The 23,952-nt window shown below is 42.6% G+C and overlaps 1 protein-coding gene across 1 annotated transcript in view; it reads right to left on the reverse strand.

The window, feature by feature from the left end:
- TEK (TEK receptor tyrosine kinase) overlaps positions 1-23,952 on the reverse strand; it is a 93,685-nt gene that overhangs the window by 37,999 nt on the left and 31,734 nt on the right. Inside the window, exons 2-7 of the mRNA XM_016220517.2 lie at positions 15,631-15,942; positions 7,811-7,921; positions 6,822-6,974; positions 3,548-3,679; positions 2,950-3,090; positions 163-291 (exon numbers count right to left, since the gene is read on the reverse strand). Of these exons, the coding sequence (XP_016076003.2) occupies positions 163-291; positions 2,950-3,090; positions 3,548-3,679; positions 6,822-6,974; positions 7,811-7,921; positions 15,631-15,942 (978 nt within the window). The remainder of the gene's footprint in view (positions 1-162; positions 292-2,949; positions 3,091-3,547; positions 3,680-6,821; positions 6,975-7,810; positions 7,922-15,630; positions 15,943-23,952) is intronic.

Raw genomic sequence — 23,952 nt, forward strand, 5'->3', positions numbered from 1 at the left:
TCAGAAAGCTGTCCTTTAAAACTTGGGATATTGTCTTCCAAGTTCCTAGATGGAAACAGAACTGGTTTGAGAACCTCGGGCTCTAGGGGCTAGAACGATGCCAGCAAAGCTTTGCTCAGACGCGCCGAACATGGCCCTGACTACAGTGTTACCTTGCTTTACCTTCTTTCTCACACCGGAGCCCTTGGCGTTCCGGAGAGCAGAGGCATCCCTGGAACCGATCACAGATCTCCCCGTTGGTGCACCTGCACCTCAGCTTACAGTCCGGCCCGTAGTGCCCAGGCTGGCATGCTGCAGACAGAGACATCAAAACCAGAGCTGAGACAGGAGGCGGGAGAGACGCAGGCTGCAGCTGGCCATTGCATCTCTCTCCAATCGGCCTCGCTGACGCATTGAAAGTAGTGTGTGATTTATCTGTCATTTATCTGAACCACCAGAAACTTAAAGGGTGGGGAAATTCTGCTTCTACAAGAGTTGAACAAGCTCTTACCAGGTCAACCTTCTTATAAATAACAACTATATTTCAAAAAACAACTACCTGGAAGCACTGAAGAGCAGGGGTGGGAACCAGGCAGATTCTAAAGGGGAATTAAAATTTGGAAGATGGTGTGCTTCCCATTTTTAATTTTTCAGTCTAATGGTTGGGAACAAAATAAATAGACAGACAAAACAGGAACAGACTCATAGATACAGAAACCAGACTGAGCTTTTCGAGGGAAAAGAGGTTGGGAGTCTGGGTGAAAAAGGTGAAGGGATTAAGCAAAATAAAAATTAAAACAACTCATAGACACAGAGAACAGTATGGCGATTGACAGAGGGAAAGGGGAGTGGGGGGAGGCAGAAGAGATTATAAGGGGGATGAACGGTGACAAAAGTAGACTTGACTTGGGATGGGGGATATACAATACAATATACAGATGATTATACAGATGTATTATGGATTTGTACACCTGAAACCTATACGATTTTGTTAACCAATGTTACTCCAATAAATTCAATATAAATAACCAAAAGAGCATTCTAGAACTGGACAACTGAAATTTAAAAATATCACTACATGGACTTAGCAGCAGAGTGGCGATAACAGAAGAGTCAATGAATTTTAAGGTAGATCAACAGACATCAGGGAAAAACAGAGGGGAAAAATTAGAAAGGAATGATTAGAGTCGCAGGGACCTAAGGGACAATATCAAAGGGTCTAGCACATAAGTAATTGGAGTTCCTAGGGAGGAGTCTGGGAGAACAGGAGAAATTTCCGATTCATAAAATCTTAGTGACTTCTTGAGCCCCTCATGAACTGAGATGAGTTAATAAATGTACTCTTAGAGCCCTGGCTGGTTTGGCTCAGTGGCTGGAGTGTCAGCCCATGGACTGAGGGGTCCTGGGTTCGATTATGGCCAAGGGCATGTACCTTGGTTGCAGGAGGCAGCCAATCTATGTGTCTCTCTCACATCAATGTTTCTCTCTCTCTCTCTCCTTTCCACTCTCTCTGAAAAGTGATAGAAGAAATATTCTCAAGTGAGGATTTAAAAATACATGTATTCTTATAAACTGGATCTAGAGACAAATTCACTATAAAGCTAATGATGCTTATATTCTAGACTCCTAACATGCATGCATGCCTTCCGGGGCCCTAGCAGTGTTCACATATGCACATGTTTTTAAAAAATCTACATGTGATTTTATAACATTCTTTTTCTAAAGGGGACTGGATCTGCCCCCGCCTGGGGGCACCTTTTCCTTTAAGGTGCACACCTCTGAGACTAGGTAGGACTCCTCCCCTGCTGTGGCTCCCTCGGTGTTCCCTGGGGGCAGACACACGTTTAGAGGGAACACAGTGAGTTTCTGTAGTAGCTGCCTCTGGCTTTTGTGTAACTCTCCTCGTTGCCCTCTTATTTCAAGCCCCTAAGGCTGTCCTGTCCAGTACGGTAGCCACTAGCCATGTATGGCGACTGAGCACTGAAAACATAGCTCGTCCAAATTGAGATTTCAAAGACTTAGTGTGAAAAAAGGAATGCAAAATATCTCATTAATATTTTTTCTATTGATTACTAGTTGAAATATTTGATATATTGGGTTAAATATTAAAATTAATTTCACCTATTTTATTTTTTTAATGTGGCTACTAGAAAAAATTCAATTACAGATGTGTCCTGCTTATATTTTTACTGAACTGCTCTGCCCTAGGACATTGTTTTTGGGTTGCTGGGGACCCCATCATAGCTCCCAATGGTGTCAGATGTGCAAAAGCTGACTTTGTGAGGTAAATACTGAATAATACCCTTTGACTGCTGGCTAATTCACTCCACTAATATTTATTAGAAAATATCTGGCATGTTTGGCTGCAGGTTCACATTAAGCTGCTGTGTCACAGTATATGTGAAACACATACTGGGGAAGTACATGTGAAATACATACCTTTGAGCCTCATTAGATGGGAAAGTATATTTTAGAAAGGGCAGAGGGAATCTTAGAGTAGGTAAAGTTACGACTGTCTGAGTAAGGTCCACAGAAAATAAGATCCCAACTTTCTCAGTTTCCAAATACCAAATCCTGTCTGGACCTGACCTGAAAGTGCTGATATTTATCAGGCACTGAAAAAATAAATCGATGGCCTTCCAACTTAAAGTGTGGCCTGAAAACCAAGAGCATCGGTGCCATGTGGGAGCTTGTTAGAAAGGCAGAACCTCCGGCCCCAGGCCAGCCATGAAATTAGACTCTGTGTTTTAATAAGATCCCCCAAGAAGCACTTTCCATGAGGCCCAGAGTGTTCATGTGAAAGCATCATTAACTCTTGGTGAAGTCATCTGCGCTTTCAAGCCCTGTGGCTCAGCCACGGACAGGTAGCTGACGGAGAAGTCCGAGTGTGTCCCGTGCTGTGGTCTCCAAGGAGCCGGGCTTCCCTGGAGGACCTGCTAGAGCTTGTCCTGCCGGCCGGCCGGCGCATACCTTCGTCGCACTGCAGGCTCCTCCAGCCAGTGGCGCAGGAACACCCGTAGGGGTCTGGGAGGCAGAACACGTAGGCCTTACATCCCTCTGGTCCGCTGCACCTCTCCTTACAAGTCCTGCCAAATGCGTGCCGTTCGCAAGCTTTTGGGGGAGAAAAAAGCGATCCAGAATCAAACATGCAGCCCTTTGAAATGTATAAATCCTTCTTTGAAAGGGCCTCTCCTAGACCACTGAACCTGGAAAATAATCCAGTCTCGGCTGTGGCCTGGGCAGGGCGAACACACATCTTACAAACAACGAAACTCCACAGAGAGGGCATCAGGGCCACAACCCGCAGCGATGCAGGCGTGTAGGGCGCAGGCCCAGGGGTGACGTTCACATCACAGACACTGTAGGTTCGTTTACGCATCGCAACTTTCCAGTCGCTGACAATAAAGAGCCTTTAGGAAAGGGCAGTTTTCTGTAATTCACACAAAGGTACCGTATGCCCAGCAGAAACCATTTAACTTCCATTCCCAACTCTGTCCAGATATGAAATTCTAGAGCCAGTGACATCGTTTTCAATCCACAGCTTACTCATCAAGTACTCTCGACTTACCCTTCTCGCATGTTCTCCCCATGAACCCAGGAGGGCAAATGCACTCTCCAGTATCTTCGTGGCAGACACCGTTGTTCAGACAAGCGGTGCAGGCGCGGTTACATTCAGGTCCCCACTTCTGCGCCTCGCATCCTTTCGTCAAGGGAAACAAGGCCGTGGTGAGTAAAGCACATTGACAGCAGACCTGCTACATGTCACGCATTTTAGTGGCCACTAGGGAATGGATATAAGTAAAATGCAACCTTTGCTCTTTAAAAGCTAATAGTTGAATGTGGGAAACAGATACGTTAACAGGAAATGACAGAAACAAAGACAAAAAGTGTCTAATCCTGCCTTGGGGATGGAAGAGGGCATAAAGGAAGACTTCCCAGAGGAGGTGGCATGTGAGCTGAAACTGCAGAACCACCCAAGTGGCAAAGAAAGGCCTGCGGAGTGTATTCCAGGTGAAGGGGAGGCCAAGGGGCAAGCATGGAGTGCTCGGGAGGTGCAGGTGTGGTTAGAGACCAGAGCAGTGGTTTTCAAAGTGTGATCCTTCATCAGCAGTATCTCATTACCTGAGAATCCATTAGGCATGCAAATCTCAGGCTCCCACCCTGACCTCCTGGTGAGAAACTGGTGTTGGTCTAGCAATCGGTGCTTAACACATCTTTCAGATGGCTCGGCTACAAGCCAGAGTTTGAGAACCTTTGGTCTAGAGTATGTGGAGAAGGAATGTGGCTAAAAAGGGAAGCAGAAGCTAGCAGCATCCACCAATTTTTCAGGCAGAAAACATAAAAAGTGAAACAAGAGACGCAAACCTAAAGGACAGTGATGGTAAAATACTTCCAGATTCACATGTCCTGGCTACTTCTCTCTAACGCTTGGTGAATTTAGGTAGTCAATTAGGTCCAAGGATGCCTTCTGATACAAAGAAAATCCAGGGTAGGGATGGTGGTGACCTTTTGTGGTCAGAACTTTTCATTTTTCTTCTGAGTTTCTTTGTCCCTGAATGTTAGTTTCCTGATGGTTAAGCTTGGACCTGTGCCCATAGCCAACGTAACCTTGTAATTTCTTTGGCAAGAATTCTTGGTTATCAGTATTTTCTCAAAATAATCAGGAAGACTGTCAACACAGACCTTTTCCTTCAGGCTTCCACTTACCAGATAGAGCTACAGTATGTCTAAATGCTAATATTGGCACGCCTTAATATATAAAGGGAAGCCGATTCTGCACAATTAGTGACTTCTTAAGAGCCTGACCGCAGGCTATTTGCACATGGTGAAGACTAATGAGGGGCAAACACTGGAGATGAAAATAGGCTTCCTGTCCCATTAAACTATGACTCTGGCCCTGTACCTACCTGTAGACCCTTCCCAGCTTCACAGCAAATCCTGGGAAGGAGAGAATAAAGCTCAAGGGAATGATTGGGGGGATCTCTTGGGGATGGAGAAGTCGGGAGAGGAGTTTGTTGATAAGCAACAAGTATGCAATTATGCTCTGTTCTCTTCTTCAGAAGCCTCATGGTTTTGTATTTTAGGAAACCACATATTCATGACACACAGAGAGAAATCCTGTAAACTTAATGCTTGTGAGGAATCTTTTGTCTGGGAGAGAATTTATACTGAAAAGAAATCCTATAAACATAACCAGCGTGATTTTTACTACACAGCCCTTAAGCATTGACTATTCCTAGGCTTCTGTTTTTCCTGGGGAGACTCGCTACAGTCATGAGAAATGGACAAATGCCTTCAAATGCCTAAACATCAGGGAGGTCATCCTGGGGGAAAACACCTTTAAATGGGATGACTGTACCATTTAAGTGGGATGACTGACCAAACTCAGGTTTCTTAGAATGACTTTAGATATTAGCAGTGATTCTAAAACATCTTCACTGAACTCCTCCTAAGAGCAGAAGAGAGTAAACATGTGCTCCTAGCAATCTGAGGAAGACACAACTTGAAAATCAAAATGTACTCAAAGTCTTTTGCTTTATCTTAAAAGTTCAGGTGAAATTTAAATTCTAGTCTATGCTGAGTCATCTTTTAAAAGCTTTAAGCTTTTTACCATACATCAACACCTGATGTTTCTGATATTGCTGGAAAATCTGCCCATTTACGTGACTCTGAGCACCACGGTGCACGATACTGTATCAGCCTGGAGAGAATTCATCTAAGAAATTATTATAACTTGTGTCCTTGCCATTCGGACTCTCCATGAGTGTAGTGGAAACACAGATTTCACCAGGGGAAACTAGCTGAACCACACTTTTCACCCGTCTATTGTCATATTGCAGTATCTGTTTATCTATGCATGTATATGCATGTACCTGCTGTATCTGGGGATTACCTAAGGGACGGTGGCTCATCCTGTTATCCTTGTATTCTCAACACCAACACAATGCCTGACACAGTTACAGTCAACACATATTTGCCAAATGAATGAGTGATAATACAAAACAAAATCAATACTCCTCATGAGTTAGGGACCCCAATCTTTAGAGGAATGCCAAAGTATCCCAAGTACTTAGACCTGAAGCCTGAATATTTAATATCATGAGTACCTGACATAGCTGGGGGAAATTCAGGGCAAATTTTTTGCTTTCTACAGATCAATTTCTTGTAAAAACTACTGGTGTTGGTTACTCTCCACTTTGATAGTTATAATGGGGTAGGGGGTAGTTTTCACTAGTTCTAACTCTTGTATTTTTCAAACCTGAAAATAGAAATCACATTTGAGAGTTAAATGATCAGGAAAGTGTGGAATTTATAGGAGACTTAATGTTTAACCAGATATGAGATCAACCCAGAAGGCCCACCTCATCCCCCTGTAGGACAGCTATCAGGGGGACTACCCAGCTCACTGTGATCCCCCCTCTCTATGGGAATATGGGAAGGGCGCTGCTATTGAATCGTGAGGTCCTAGTCCCTGCACTGTAGTATGTGGCTCCACCCTTGTCTACAGCTTGTTGGTCTAGGTGAATAGACATCTGACATAAGTTAGACCAATTTTACTCTATCATGGGAATTCAAAACTGAAAGTAAAAGGCACATCATTGAAGCTAAGTTAGGGTAACAGTTGGTAGCATCCTAGAGAGAAAGTCCACTCTTCCCCTCCAGTGCTGAACCCCAGATCTTCCCTGGAGCCTATCTTTTCTGAAAAGTTGCTTGTCAGCTTTTCCATCAATTTTCTAAGAGTCCTTAGTATGCTACCAACCAATTCCTGGTTTTTGTTTAAGTCGCCAGAGTCAGTTTACTTGCAACTAAAAATCCCAACCACCACGCCATCGATCACTTACTCCGGACTATGAGCCTGGTGAAGGCCGACGTGAAGAGGTTTCCTCCTATGTACCTGGCCGAGTACACGCCAGCATCCTGGGGCTGAGCGTGAGGCAGGTGCACTTCTAAAATGCCAGGAACTTCGTGCCGGGGCACTGAATGGATGAAGGAGCCTGGCAAAGGAAAAAAGCAGAGACTAAGGGGTCACTCAGACACTCCTGTCTCATCTGGCTCCTCTGCTTGCTCAGCTTTCCATGACCCGACAGCAGATGTGCTCTAGCACATGGCATGTGGGAGAGGAATGAAGGGGCTGAGCTGCTCAATGCACTCCAGCCGTCAAGAAAGGTGTGGTGATAGAGCAGAGATGCTATCAGCCTATGGGGTCTACTGCCAAACACAGGGAGATGGGGGTAGGCGACAGCTCTTATCTTCTGCAGGGAGAAGTGAACAGGCAAATCTGGGCGGGAAATGGCAGGTAACCCTGCCAACTAATCAATTAACCAGAAGATACCTAGAATCATTACTCCAATCTGGAAGTACTATTCATCCGCAGAGCTCAGAATCGGCCCCAGCAATATTTCAGCTGGATCAGGCCGCTGCCACCAAGTGGTACCAAACCGTAGTTGGCCCTAGATTGCACAGTTAAGGTCCCAGAACGATTGCCAGTTCGCTTCCCAGGCTCACATTGGTCATCTTCTTAACTTTGCAATCAAACAAGCAAACATTTGATATGGCAGGATTTGGAATCCCATTTATCAGATCATGATGGGATTTATTGTGCATTTATAATTCATATTGTACATTCATATATGTATATGAATCTCTAATTTACTTGATTAAGTCATCAAACACATCACCTAAGAGAGCTTCCATCACATAACTTGATTAGCTTGCTTTGTAGTAGCTTTACTTCAAACATCTGCTCCCGACTAAGATAATGACCCACTGTGTTGTGTGCTATCAGGTGTCTCACTCCTCGGTGCTGAAAGGAAACAAAACCCAGACTCACCGTTTTTGTAAATCACTGCGTCTTCTTCTTTAATCAACACCTTTTGGAAAGATATGCTCACATTATCTCCCCTGTCCACAGTCATAGTTAAAGTAGCTGGTAGGAAGGAAGCTTTTAAAAGAGAGAAAACACATGAGAAGGTAAGGTCATATATTTTCTCCAGGAGCAACTGAACTTTGAACTTCAGACAGTGAGGGCTGGCACTGGGCAGGAGTCAGCTGGTTTTCATGATATTACAAACAGTGGTAGCTAATGGCTTTTAACCTTCCTTAAGGTTATATCTTTTTGAAGAACCTGATGAAAGGAATGGTTATTTCCTCTGTAAAAGTGTAAATATGTACACGCAACATACATACGTACATCTTTTCCATGCAACTAGCTGGGGAGGGGAGGATTTTGTGTTGATTAATATCTATTACCAAACTAAAACCTGATATTAACTATAAACTACATTAACTATGAATCTGCCACCCTTCTCCAATTGCTAGCAAATTTCCTCAAAGTGGAATAGAATATGAATGGTCAAGTGTTTTCCAAATAAATGGCTTTTCTCTTGGTCCTTTTGGGTTGTTGTTGCTCCAGTGAATTCTTATTGCTTTAGAATGCCCCAAGCATTTTTCAGATGGAACCAGTACAACGCTGCCCTTATTATTAATGGTGTAAATATTGGAATATTGAGGAATAAGGCAAAGATGGGATCCAATATCTTGCCTTCTATCCTTTCATTATCTATATATGAGCTGACATAGTCAAGGGGCTGAAGTACTGCGATGTAACTGGAGACGTTATTGTATATTTGGGTTGTAAAATCATTTTGGAAACTTCTGTCTCTGTGTTAAACTTGGAACAAAATTTTGCCTGAGCTCCTTGGTTTAACTCACGCCATCATCTGCAGGGAGCCACAACTACAAGAATGAAGGAGATTAACTCTAGGCTTTAAGTTAAGCCAATTTTTAAATTCCAGCCTTATTGAATATAATTGACATGTAAGTTAAGCCAACATAAAAAATGCAAGGATAACCACTAAAAGAAGAGAAACAGAATAAATAGCTTTCCTAAATATGGAGGGCAGGAAGACTGCAAGCAAACAGGTGACAAAAGGAGACAACAATCACAAAGAAAAATCACAGCACAGGGTGGCAGAAATCATGCCAAATACATGATAAAAGCGAGAGATCCTCAGAATAAATTAAATATATATAAATATGTAAATATATGCTCTTTTCATGAACTGTACATTAAGTGTAATGCCCTATAAGACTGAGAAGGGATAGAAAAATATATACTGCACTAGTAACTAAAAGAAGCTGATACTGCAATATTTATAACAGAAGAAAAAATGATTCTGAAGGTAAAACAAAATTTGGCTTTACATGATGAGAAAAAGAAACAGTCCAATCGAGTGTATTAAGTGATCCTGAACTTGTATACGCCCCTAACAGCAGAGCTTCAAAACCCAGGGAAAAAACACTGACAGAATTAAACACAGAAAGTGGCAGATCCACAAACATTGTAGAAACGGTCAAAAACTGATTAATCGAACGGACCAGAAATTCATAAGGACATATATAGATTTGAATAACACAAAGATCTGGATATTTGTGGACCCCTGTACATAACATGTATCTGAATACATGTTATTTTGAAGCATATTTCCTCGCTATTAAGCCACAAAGCACATCTCCATAAATAATGGAGAATCAATATCCTGTAGAACAAATTTCTCTGATTGGAACACACTCAAATTAGAAATCAAGAGCAAAGCACCCTGTACCCTAAAGTCGGAATCCCTATAAAGTGGCCTTTGGATGTGCAGCTTGAGAAGCTGACCAAGCGCTCAGGGAGCTGCACTGTGAGGGCAGAAGATGCCTCTGAACCACGCTCAGGATCCGGGCTTTAGGCCTGTCTGCTTGTTGTGCCCGCTGGCCCAGGAATGGTGCCCTGCCAGGACTCCCACTAAATGCCTTGGTGCAGATGGGGACATGGCAAACCCAGAGGGAGAATGGTGTAGATCAAGGGGCACTGTGAGTCCTGGGAGAAGAGAGTCCTGGGCTTGAGACCACCCTCTGTCACGGGGCCTCTTTGAGCAAGTTACTTAACCTCTGAACATCAGTTTTCTCATCAGTAATTTGGAAGTAAAAATATTTACCTTAACAAGCTGTTAGGAATATTAAGTGATGTATGCCAAACACCCCTAGGTGCTTAGAAGTCAGTATCCTTCCCAAACATAAATAAATGGCAGCACTGCTGTGCTGACATTTGTAACACAAACTTGAGTGGCAGCTTTCTCAACAGGACGACATGAACCAACCATTGGGGAAGGCAGGCAGGGAACTGGGGCAGGGACTTCACTGGGCTCCCTCTCACACGGACAAGCAATTAGCAATCCCACGTGCATAGCTCTTGCTCTCTGTGGCATGCTCCTGGGCTCCTGGGGCTCCTGTGATACTTTTTTCTGACCATTTCATGCTGTTGTGCCTTTCTCTGTGGTTTGTTTGTGTTTTCTGCCCCTCACTGTGAAGACTGTTTAGCTGACCATGGGACTTCTCACCCAGCATTGTTTCTGAAAAGGAATCAAGATTCCCCACTATGCTCGGCTCCCATATAGTTTTTCTTTTCCCCACGCTGTGGCTATTATTTCAGACTTTGTGCCCTTTAAGCTCTGTTTCCTTAGGTAGGAACACAGTCACACCAGAACCCCACTGCTGCCCAGCCTGTCACCTCCCGGGTCAATCTCTCTAGGCTGATTGTTCTCTGCTGAGCACTGCACTTGGGCTTCCTAATGACACAGGAGCCAGCTTCTGCATGGTGCACACAGACTGATGCCACGGGCCTTGACTGGATCATGAAAACAATAAGCTCCTTCTAACAGTGCCTACTGCTACCAGGCATTGTGCTAAGGACTTTACACATATTTAATTTTCATAATATCTCTGTGAGATAGATACTACAATTATCCAAATTTTACAAATGAGATTAAGGGACAGAGGGGTTACATAAATTGTCCAAGATCACACAGCAAGTTCATGGGAGAGCCAGGATTGGAGAAATTTCAGAGGTTATATAATGTTAGAATTCAAAAGGCTTAAAGTCCTAGCACCTCATCTTACAAATGAGGTTGCTGAGGCCTGGGTTAGAGGATGGGCAGTGCAGAACCATGGGATGAACTCATTAATTGACAGAACTTAACTAAAAATGCAACCCACTTGTTCCTTAAGGGCTGGAGAGGAAAAAACAGATGATGGTAAAAGTTATAAACAAAAATGTTTCTCATGGATGAAAAATAATTGAGAACAATTTCAGTTGTCTCCTTTAATGATAATTAAGGACCAGGAGTTATAAGATTCATGATGTACTTTTATGTCCATTATAATTTTGTGTAATTTCACAAAAGCCCTGTGCAAACAGGATAGCCACAGTTTACCGATGTGGAAGGTAGAGTTAAGGGTAACTAAGTCCCTTACTCAAGGCCTCCTAACACTAGGTAAGTGTGAAAGTTAAGACACAATCTCCGGGCGTCCACACTTGTTCCACACCACCAGCTCTGCAGACTCATGAGGCTCCAGGCCTGCACGCTCAGTGGCGATCCCAGCCATTCCGAACTCTACGAGGTTCTTCAAACAGACCGTGAGGTCCTCATGTCTAAGCGGTGAACTTCCTTTCTCCTCTGTTCCTTTTTCCCTATGTCTCACCAACTCCTTCTCATTCAGTTTTCATTTATTTTATTTTTTTAATTGATTTTAGAGAGTGAGGATCGGAGAGGGAGAGGAAGGAAGGGAGAGAGAGAGAGAAACATCAATATGAGAGTGAAACATTGATCAGTTGTCTCCCTCACATGCTCCAACTGGGGATCAAGCACATAACCTGGGTATGTTCCCTGACAGGGAATCGAACCCACAACCTTTCAGCATATGGGACAATGTTCCAACCCACTGAGCCACACCAGCCAGGACTCCATCTTCCTTTAGATGTCACTTTTCCCAGGGGCCTTAAGCAATCCCTGGAATCCAGGTTAAGTGTCGTCACAGCTGCGTGACCCCACTACAGTGCCACTCCTGGGGTATCTCCCCCGCTGGACTGACCTTCCAGGAGGGCAGGGCCATTGGAAGGCAGCACAAGGTGGTGGGTAGGGCCTGGCCTCTGGGATCAGGCCTGTGCTAACCATCCCGGGGCCAACACTGGGAACCAGGTGTGTGAATGCACCTAAGTTACGATTGCTACAAGCCTCATCTATTAATATGGGGTCATAACAGTCCTCGTGAGATATGCATTTGGTAAAGACTGGATTGCATGGTCATGTCTATGAAATTGCTAGGGCACATAGTAAGTATTCAAGGAGTGTTATCATTGCATCTCCCAGTGTGGCACAAATAGAAGCTTAAGAATACTTGTGGAATAAAAGAATAAATGAATTAATCTGATTTCAAATTTCCCTATTTTCTTTATGCTTTTAACATGTTCATTTGTGTTATTTAGATAAAAATGGCTCACCTCTCTCAGCTTCACAAATCATGTGTGGAAAGTTTGATGGTCTTAAAGTCAAGCTATTTCTCAAATGAAAATAGGAAGAAAAATCACCTATGTGTCTTCTGATGCAACCTTTGGAGGTGAAAACGTCTCAAACTTCACATCTGCCTCCCTACTCCCAAATGAAATCACCAGTAAGGTCCGAATAAACTGCTTTCGACTTTTTTGCATGATGCCATTGATAAAAACAGGTTGGCCATTTGGAGTACACAAGCCAATTTAAGCGGTGTTCTGGCACATCTCAAATGGATTTTCCATTTCCTCCCCAGATGCACAAGTCAGCAGTGAGCAGGAATATATTGATGTTTTTGCTATCCTGCTGTGCCCCTGGGCAGGCACTTCTTGGTTCCCACGATGTTGTACCAGGGAATTGATATTGTCAGGAAGACAGAGTTTTGGAGGTTTTCCTAATTCACTCTAAATAATATCACCTTCCTCCACCATATTTCAGCCACTGGATGGTCAGCAAAAGAAATGGGATCAGTTCAACAGCCTGAGATGTTATTACTAAAATACAGGAAAGTACTACCTATTCTTCTATTTTGTATAAACCTCCACAATTACATGTTAGTAGATTATATTAAAATTTTCCACAATTAAGTGGGAAAATTAATAGTCCCACTAAATTATTGCTTATTCCAAGGCACTATAATGATGATAATTATTGAACATTGACTGTGAGCCAGATAACGTTGATGATATCATTTAATTTTCAAATGTATGTGGTTCAATCTCTATCCTCATTTTTTGTTCAAATGAGGAAACTATGATTTCAATGAAGTAACTTGCCCTGGGTCATATCATTCATTTGCAGAGCTGGGCTCAAACCCACGTATGGCGACTTCCGCTCCCATGCCTCTGCACTATGCCTTGCATTGCCTTGCAGGGTTTCAGTTAGAGTTGTTGTATTTTATAAAACAAGTGCTCAGAAGGGAGGTTAACACTGAAAGTGATATACAAAGGGTAGTGCAGTGGTCAGAAACACCGGCTCTGAAATCAGATCGCTTGGCGTCAAACCCCATTCCCACCATTTACGACCTGCTATTGTTATCACTGTGTAACTTATTCTGCAATGCCTCACTTTACACAAGCTTTTTAGGAACACATCTATCGTGTAACTCCTATCTTATTTTAGATGCACTCATGGGAACTGGCTTCTTGCTTATGCCATCTTATTTAAAACTTAAGACAATTTTGAAGGTATTGTTGTCACAGGTGATGAAAAACAAGGCCTGCAGAGGTTAAATACTTCGCCTAAGCCCACACTGCTAGTAAGATTGGAAGAAGAATGAAAGCTCAGCTGAATCTGAATCTAAAAGCCATCTTCTCTCACCTGTTTCTTACTACCCAAGCCTGCTGTTGCCTCATTTTGCTGAATTTGCTCTCTCCTTTATCTCTGCTGACCTGGACTCTCAGTTTGAAGGGATCATTACAGTGGGTTTTGGACTCCCATTGTTCTGGTGTGACATGCTCAACAGGTTCTTATTTATATATCATCAAGGACAATCCCAGGACATCCCAGAAAGGGCACAGTGGTTTCACATTTCATTCCTGTGAAACCATTTGGGCACCAGCCTCAGATTATCTTCATTTAGAATGTGGAAACATCAGCAGAAGGACATAACTCTTTATACAGTGAAATCCCAAATGACACATGTGGAACATAATAGAGGCAACTTTTCACCATGATAGCTTTGGCACACCTCACATCCCTTTGCTCAACCTCTCTTCCCTCACCGGAGAGCTGCATTCCTGGGAATGTCTGTTGTGCACTTTTCCCACTCGCCCTGGTGTCATTCAAAAGGGAACATTACAATTTTTCTAAGAAACCTTTTCCTTCATTTATAATAAACAGTGGTTTTATCACTTTTGAGCTTGTTGTCTTCAAATCTTTTAATGGCCACCATTAGCCAATTCAAAGCAATGTTCTCAGGTGGACCCCAACTAGTTCCTACCAAACCCTTGCTATTCAGAGTGTGGTCTCCCCCAGGAGCATCTTATCCCCTGGGGCCTCAGTGGAAATGCAGAAGTCTACCTGCCTGTGCAGGCCTGGGAGCCTTAGGGCAGAACAGAATCATTAGAGTGTTTACAGCATCATCTCCTCCCGCTGTCATCAGCTTGGTGACTGACCTAAAAACTTAGCTTAGGACCCACTTGTTTGAGGAGAAAGGCTCCACCACATCACTGCCTGTGAGGCGTAGCCAGGAGTAATGCTCCTCCCTCTCAAACCCTCCTGCAAAGTCCTGCTGTGCTGTGAGCTGGGTCTGGGTACTCGACTTCTAAAATTAAATCCTATCTCTTTCCAAGAATGGCAGCCTGCAAAAATGGCCCCAGCTCTTCATCCCTCCCTGTATCCATAACTCTGCCATTTAACTGGGTAGTGCCCTCCCACCTGATGTAGGCTCAGCACGTGACTTGCTTTGAGCAATAAAATGAGGCATAAGTGAGAGTGAACAACACTGAGACGAGGTTTCCAGAAGTCTCAAGTGTTCCCACTTGTTCCCTCGGGTTTTTGCCATCTCCATGAGACCATACTGAGGTCACCCTGCTAAAGGATCATATGCATGTGAAACCGAGTCAAGCTGGCCCAGCCAAGGCCAGTCTAATAAGCTGACAATCAGCCAACATCCACACACGTGAGAAAACCCAGCCAAGATCAGCAGAGCCACCTAATCAGCCAGCTGACAGACTCACAAGCAATAAATGCTATTGTTGCATGGCTCCATGGCCGGTGGTTGTTACACAGCATTCTTGTGGCAGTAGATAACTGACACACCAGTAACCCCCTGGGTTCAGTTATTGATAGGCATTTCCCTTTTAAATTTTTTATCCCTACTATATTTTTCCCCCTGAAAACATTAGCTTCTGTTAAGAATACTCAGGGGAAAGCCAAAAAAATAAAGAATCAAATAAAAAATTCAGTGGGAAAGCTCAAAATAGCCAACAGTCTGGCAGTGCACAGTTGGCTTCATTGCTGTGACTTTTATATTACATACAGGTAACATGTTCGTTTTTCCATAAGGGCTGTGGATCCCTTAGTAGAACATACATTCCATTTCATGTAATGAGCTAGGCACAGTGGCTAGTGAAAGGGGTTGAACGTGCGGGAGTTGGCCCAGACGGTCTTTCATCTCTAACGCTTGATGTACTAGAGACAGCGATGCTTGGAAAGAGGCCGGCAAGGTCTCCGAGCTGCGCTCAGGCAGCTCATCCCAGCCTCCGAGTGAGCAGCTGCCAAAAGAAAAGGTGTGTGCGCCTCGGCGAGCCTCACATGCCCACAACTACCTTGTTACCTTGTTCGCGCATCTTCATGGTGCGTATCTTTATGGCCTCGCCTCGAACTCGCCCTTCACAGAAGTAAGCACCGTTGATTTTACTGGCCTTCTCCCTCTTCCACACGACTTTTTTAGCCCACTCTCTGGTCACATCTTGAGTAACTTCCAGTGGATCCTGATGCTGGTTCATTAAGGCTTCAAAGTCTCTTCCTATGGTGAGGGGCTCATGGGGGCGCCATCCGGAGGCAATGCAGGTGAGGGATGTTTCAGCATCAGACACAAGAGGTAGGGAATTGATCAAGATCAGGTCCATGGCACCGTCCACTGTTCCTAGAAGGAAAGAGGGAGCATGAAGTATGAGGAAGGTTATTAACACGGCCCCACTGGATAATCTGGTGCTTGTCTAAAACTGGCTGTGTGAGCAGTCCTAAATGCTGCTCTGATCAGGTGCCTATCTTCCATAGGATGGGATCCAAAACTCTTCACCATGGCAACACCTCAGCCCCCCTAAGCGCTCCTGCCCCACTGTGCACCCTAGCTGCAATGGACTGGCAGCTTTCTTCCATGCTCCAAAACAAGCTGTGCACTATGTATCTCTACCCATTGTAGTGTCTGGGACATTAGTGAGGTATTCAGCCAATGCTTGTTGAGTTGAGATAAATTGATGATAATGACATTACTGTCATTAATTATAAATAATGATCATTCATTATTAATTAATTAATGATAATGTGGTACTGCCATAATAAAATATTCTAAAGAAATATATTGACTATATACAAGTAGGTTTACAGTTGTGAATATAGGTAATACAGAGTTTGTTCTTGTATTAGTTATTAATTACTGTATTATTTTCCACATAAACAACTGTAAACCTACTGTTCCAACCCTGTACGCTGTATGTTCACTTCGTGACTCTCATCATTGTCAAAGAATTGCCCAATTCTGCATTAAATTCCACAAGATAAGACAGAGACTAAGTGGAATCTGCAATTCCCTCTGAGCTCCATTTGTGTCATTTTTAAAAACACCTATCTTGCAGGATCCTTGTGAAGCTTAAATGAGAAAAAGTCCCTAACTTGCCAAGCTCTGTGTCTGCTATAGGTGGGTGCACAATGACTATTATTTCAGTTCTCTTTATTCCGTTTCCTGAACACCTAGGCCCAAGCCTCAACCCTTCCCAAATGTATAAACAAAGTCCTACCTGACCTTCAAAACGTATCCCATAAATGATGGAGCACATTTAAAAAAAGAAAATCCCCCCCCCCCCCCGTTTTAATTTCCAACGTTTCTGAGATGAACAGATGGAATCTTTTCCTATTCTCTCCTTGCTGAATGTGGAAATACCAGAGACAGAAGATGCTCTCTGGCTCCGGTGATGGTTGATTCCCAAGTCTACGCGATTAGGAGGTCGAGCACATTGGGTGACGAGGACCAGCTGGAATCTCAGAGACCTTTGTGTAGATGTGAAGTGATTCTAGTAAGCTACGTGTTAGCTCATTAAGTACTCATTAAATTTTCTCAACAACCCTTCAAAGTATGCACCATTATCTTATTTTTAAATGTGAAGAAATAAAGGCTCAGAAGGTTGAGTAGCTTACTCTGTCTTCCCCAGCTGTGGAGGTCAGAGCTGAAATTCAAGTCCTCACGCGTCTTTCAGGTGCTTGGGTACACCATGCCCTTTCCCGCCTGTCTGTGCGTGCTGATCCCTGCGCCTGGAACGCCATTCCGCACTCTCTGCATAGCTAACCTCTGCTGGTCCTTTGGGCCTCAGCTTACACGCCTTTCTCCTAGGTGCTTCTCTAGCTACCTTCTCGATAACGCCTCCACGTTCTCACTCCATTAGCCTCTAATTCAGCTTGCTGTCTGTCTCATACAGTTTACCATAATCTGTGATTATTTTATTTTATCTTCCCCTACACAGTAAGTTTTATGAAGATGAGGAATGAAGTGATTTTATTCACAGTGATTTATATAGGAATATCCTGCTTAGTCTCAGCATATAGAGAACTTAGTATTTGTTGGATGCATGGTTGGGTGGATGAATGGCCAACTTTTACTCCAAATGTGTCTGATTCATGTCTGCCTACTGACTTGGTTCTCACTTCTAGAAAATGAGCTAAAAATGAAAGCGTTCTCCTGAATCTAAACTGACTTTCTTGCCCATATTTAAAATACAGTTTTGATAATTAACAAGTTTATAGAGGAAAATTTAAGCAAATGTTACAGTTCTTATAAAATGTGATACAAAATGGTTGCTGAGCATTTGGGTCTGACCAGTATCCCTTTTCCAGACCTTTTTTTGAGTCCCTACTTATGCCAAGCATTGGCATTGTGCCTGCCATAAACTCCTCACACAACTTATTTTTAATGGCAATTGCCAATGTTCCATGTATGCAGCGGGGTTTTGAGGATGATCCTACTAGGAGTTACATTTTTATCTGATTAATTAAGAAGAATTTCTAAAAGTTAAAGTTCAATGTAAGTGGGAGTTAGAGTTTCATTATTTTCTTGTACTGTTAACTCAATACGTGGGATTGTGGGAGGAAATTTTGATTAGAGTGGGTTTCCAAGCCTGACTCTGAAGCACCTATCTTGCTTTCAGCCTCAACGGTAACTTTAAGATCCTGAGAGAGGGGACAGAGGTTACAATAAGAAAAACGTTGTGAGAGAGAATGAGCTTTACACCTAGCAGAATTATAGTCTCCCAAAATAGCCGCGAGCATAGCTCCCCTTCCACATGCATCTCCAGCCCTGCCTCCGCGGACAGCCTCGCCTGCTACACTCACTCATCCCAGAGCCAGTCAGCAAGAGGAAGGAAACTGTCATTCTTTCAGCTCTGGTTCCATCCAGCCCCATTTCTAGGGCCAGCTGAGTGACTTGCCAAACCAAGGATCTGCTCTGAACTTGCTGAACTGCACTGGCACTGGCCGTGATTTATTTAATGACTTTAGGAAATAATAGAAAAAGCAGTTGATTTGAAAAGACAACCACACTTCATCTGTCAATTGTTTCTAGGTATTGATATGGTTTCTTTTTCCTTTTGCTCCTCCAAGCTCTGTCTTTTTACTTTTGGAGATAGAAAGGGAAATTGTGCATCCAAGAGTCTGGATTTGACAGCACTATCACCCTAGTCAGCATGCCAGTTATAGGAGGCCCTCTTCCTCCAGTGAGTCCCCTGTCCTTTGTAATGCCATTTACAATAAAGTGCCAAGAGGATTTTGTGTGTGAGCTTTGGATATGAGAAGAAATCCTTACCAAATGCCTGGGACAGATCTTAAAAATCGTCAACTTAAGTTTCCCTAAAACAAGAATCCATATTTGTACTTGTCTGTATATGCCTAAAGAATTTCTGGAAGGTGCCACATGAACCTATGAACAAGGGTGACACATTAGGGGAGAGCTGGGTGATTGGGGAACAATGATGAAAGGGAGGCCTTTCATTGTATACATACGTAGGCTGGCTTTCAAACCATTTGAATATTGCCTACACACAAAAATTAAATGTAAAAATGTAAATGTTATTGCCCTTCCCTTAAAAAGGCACATTTGGAAGGGAATCAAGAGCCATAGAAATATATGTCTCTCAACATTTATCCCTGACATCCTCTCCAAATTTCCTTGGATTGCATCCAAGTAATGCATTTTTTCTTTCTCTCTTCTTTGGACTAATAATAGGAAATATGATGTCATTCCACAATGTTGGAAAAAAATGTTAAAACGTGGGTTAAAAAGGAGGGGCTCACGTTTAGCCTTTTAAAGAAAATGGAGGAGTAGAGGCCCTATTGCAATGGGTATGGCTGTGGCCTGTGGCTTCTTAAGAGGGCTCTATGACTGCAATTGCATGGCTGCTGCCACATAAGGGATATTCTATTAGGGACATTTTCCTAAAAATAATTGCCAAAAGATAGATCCCATCTGGGCTCACACCAGCAACAGTCCCTGTGCCTAATACCTTTTCTTACATGACAGCATTATCCTCTCCAGTCACGTTGAGTTGTTTTGTCACAACCATAGTCTGAAGGGTTCTGATCAAATTCATTAATTAGTTCAATTTACATATCTATCATCAAAGCTAAGAGTTTGTTATAAGTAAAAGTAAGATGCATACTAAGTTTCATACATCTTACAAGTTTGGGGGACTGATAGTGTTTTTCCTTAGCAAAGATCTTGCAAACACTTTTCAATATTTGCATAAAATGTGTCTTGTTCACAAGTAAACACTTGCCATCATGGCATGGCATCTGCCAAGGTAACAGATGATTGTTCATCACAATTGAGGCATAACAATATCCTACAGTGCTGTTTTGTTAATTGTATTTTTTTATGATCAGCATCTAATCTTTATGGTAACATTTTCTCACTAAATCTCATTGTGGTGCACTCAAAATGTTGTTTAAATCTTGTATTTGCATTTAGATTTTCTTGTATTCAATATTGCCTTTACTAATGGCCCATTAACTAAGGCAGGGAACTATTATTCTTTAAAAATAGTAATATAAATAATTGTGGCCCTAAATCACCACCCATGTAATAGAACTAAATCAAATTAGAAATTAGAGGCAGAGCTGTGTTTTTCAAACTGTGTTTCAAGGAGTTATTTCTCATTTTTGAAAAACTTTTTGAGAATGGTGGAGGTGAAGTGAACAGTAGATTCCAGACACTCACACGAACCATATATACTCTCAGTGAGCTGCTGAACTTTCATCTGTTTTTTTTACATTTTGGCTTCACATTGTTTTCATTGGGGGGGGGGGGGTTGTTTAAATAACAACATACAAAACCTCAAAGGTCATCACTTTTAACTACTCTGTTTACAGATTAAAAACAAGAAAGGTTAAATATAAATCTCAATGACAATACATTTCACTGCAGCACAACATGCTTATTGCAATCAGCCTGCTGTCCCTCTCTTCCCACATTCAAGTTCAGCACTGCTCCACATAGTCAAGTTCTGGTGAACCCAGCTTCCTGCTCTTCAAAGTGCTGGCAGGCTAAGAGGAAAAAGCAAGTTAAATTATTGCACAGTGAGGCTATTTCATTGTGCTTCTTATCACCTGAGAATTGTGGTGGTGTGTGGAGTTTCACTGCTGTGTGTTTAAAATAAGGACACAAGGCTTCAGAATGGACGTCTGGTGTTGACTGTTTAAAATTTTCCCCAGGGTGTTCTTGGTCATTCCCCCTTTATAACAGAAGTAGATATCTTTTAAGTTTTAAATGTTTAAACTGGGCACTACCTGATGAGCACTGCCTTGGCCAAAGACATTTTTGAAATCAAGGGTTTGGCAATGAACTGAAAAGGTTTTCGCCAAAAGTATTTCTGGAATCAAAACCCTAAGTAATGAGCCAAAGAAGCAAAGACAAATCCAAAACTTTCCAGGATATTTGGTGGTATTATTTGGATTTCAGTTGTTTGTTTGTGCTGTACAGAAAGAAAAGGTCTCTTTAGTTAAAAACAACCTCTCATTAAGTCCTTTATATGTCCATTCATCCATTTACTAAACACACGTATTGAGTACCTCCATGTGCTAGGTACTGCTCTTGACCCTGGAGACACAATGAATAAAACAGATGTGATCTCCACCCTCATGCAGCTTACAGGCACAGGTGGAAAGACAGACGTGGAAAACTAAGCACATAAGTAAATACAACACTGGAACCCTAATAGGTGCTGTGAAGAGAATTACAAGGTCTATGGAAGAGCATCATAATGAACTTAACCAGACTTGGCTGAAGTGGGTGGAGGGTTTGTAGATCAGGCAAGTCTCCCTGAGGAAGTGACATCTGGCCTGAAGGAGAGTTGGAGTTCCTCAGGCAAATAAAAAGGGATATGAGAAGACAGAAAAGTCTTCCCCCAAGAAATACTACTGAGGAGGGCTTTGAAAAGGAGTAAGCGTTTAATAGGACTCACTTCTAGAATGTTCTTTCTTAATTTTATCCTAAAGTTCACATTGATTTCTTTTTATTGGATGCTAAGAACCACTGGAGCCATTTCTATGTGTCAATCCTGTAATAAAGGATCTTTAGCATCTTCTTTGCCTTCTTGCTCCCCTGAAGAAGCCCGGTTCCCAGGCATGCTTCCAATGCTCTAATCTTTTTGCTGTGGTGGCTGTTCTCCATGTTCCTTTGATATATGTAGTAAGTCTCTGAGCAATAACTTCACCCTCAAGTTTCCTCCCAAGAAGATATTGGGCCAAATTAACAAGATACCAAATACACAAGACTGGAAATAACTGAAAGAAGTTGCTAAGTTTTGATTGTATAGTTAGAAGTTTGGAGTTAGGCAAGGACATCCATGATGTGTATAGGCTGAGTCTCTCTAACAACAAACTATTCTCACCCAGGACCTGTGCCAAGTGAGTTTGCCCAAAGAACATGCCCATTTCCCACCCTTGTCTCCCAGCCAAATAGGACCGTCTGTCTACTGGAGGAAATGGCAACCTCTCCCCACCTTCGAACACCAGAAATTTTCCATCCAGGATAAATAACACATGTCCTAGTTAGAATTAGTTACAGTCAGTTGGCAGGAAACTTTTATTTCAAGGGAATACACAGAAAGTCCACACAGTGGGACCTCGGTAAATATAAAGCACACGTGCATACTCCATTCTGTGAGGGAGGACTGGAGGAAGCATGGTAGCACCAAACAAAGGATTGTTTAAACTGGAAGGGTTCTTAGATAGTGCTTGGTACAAGCCTCATCCTTTATAAAGGGCAAACTGAGGCCATAGGAAAGAGACTGGTCAATGGTCACACAAAGGGTGGCAGCAAGGCCAGCCTTTGAGCTCTGTCTACCCAGGGCCCGGGTAGCAGTGTAAAGGGACAAATCTTTAATGTGAAGGAATTTGGAATATTTACAAACCTGGCAGGAAGGTTCCTGGAAGAATCCTGAAGCTTGATAGCAATTAGGGCAAGGGAGGAAAGACAATGAAGAGAGACAACCAAAAAGCTGAAAGGGGTACAGGACAGAGAGATGGGGAATGCTCAGAAAAGAAGTCACAAATCCCCCCAAGTCTTACAATGCTGCCTTCTAACCTTTCCTGCCCATTTTACCCAAGAGAGGAGTGCTCTCTAATTGGACCATGTTCATCCAGGGCCAGAAAATGTACCAGGTGTGAGAGGAATGTGTATTTGGAGCCAGGCCACCTTCTCTTTCTGGGTTCTTCTCCTGATTCAATCACCCGCCAAGTTTCCCTCTGCCCTCGTGCTTCCCAAAGAGCTGCACACCCACTCCCACAACCAAATGCCTACATCCTCCAAGACAGAACCAAACAAGGTCCTTAACTCTAGTTCCCTGATCTTCACCTCCCAACAGAGAAGGCAATTTGATTGATTTGCTTGCACACAAAACCCAAGATTAGCTTAAAGTGACTACCCACTGAGAACTATTAGAAGAGAAAGCCAAAGAAATGAGTCTGTAATGGCAGAAGTTCAGGATCATGATAGTTGCTAAGAAGAGAGTGACAAAGGAAGGGAGCTGGCTTCCCAGCAGGTCGGAGACTATACCACAGAGGGAAGAAAGCTGACATTGTGTATTATATGCTACACAATAGATACCATACTAGGTGCTTTACAAACAGCCTCCACTTGAACTCTCACAATAATATTGAAGGAAGGCATTTATATTCTATCTTATGGGTTAAAAAACACACACCCTGAAACTAGGGGATGTTCAGCCCAAGGTCACACCACAGGAAGATGGAATTTGAACCCATGTCTCACTGATGTTAAATTCCATTACTACCCACTATGCTTCATTCTAAGTACCCTGAGAGAAGTCAGTTTTGCCTTTTCCCATTATTTTATCTCTAACAATTAGCATAGTGTCTGGCATATAACAGGCTTTTAATAAGTACTGATGAATGAATAAACATAAATAAATGAGTAATTAAGACTGGCCTTCAGTGAATTAATTCATTCAATAATTGTTTACTTAATAAGTACTATGAATTGGGCTATATGCTGCATTCTTTGGGTGAAGAAATAATAAAATATGGCTTCTGCCTTCAAGAAGCTTATAGTGTAGTCACCCAAAGGCATGAATGTACTCATGCCATAAACACTGACAGATTTCACTATAAAGAAGGCCCAAAACTTCTATGTAGCAAAAGACTGTATCAATGAAGTTAGATGACCAAGTGGGAAAATACTGTTATATGTAAAACTTAAAGAGTTAATATCTATAATATATAAATAAATTCTATAAGTCAATAACAGTGGCAATTCACTGAGAAGGAAACAAAAATAGCCAACTACAGTAGACTGGGGGGGTGGGGAGAATGGTTACAATATTTTGCACTTTCTTTCATTGAGTGCATCGATTTTACTTCTCTGTCCCTT

The sequence above is a fragment of the Miniopterus natalensis genome, chromosome 12, assembly GCF_054644295.1.
Source record: "Miniopterus natalensis isolate mMinNat1 chromosome 12, mMinNat1.hap1, whole genome shotgun sequence".
Lineage (NCBI taxonomy): Eukaryota > Metazoa > Chordata > Mammalia > Chiroptera > Miniopteridae > Miniopterus > Miniopterus natalensis.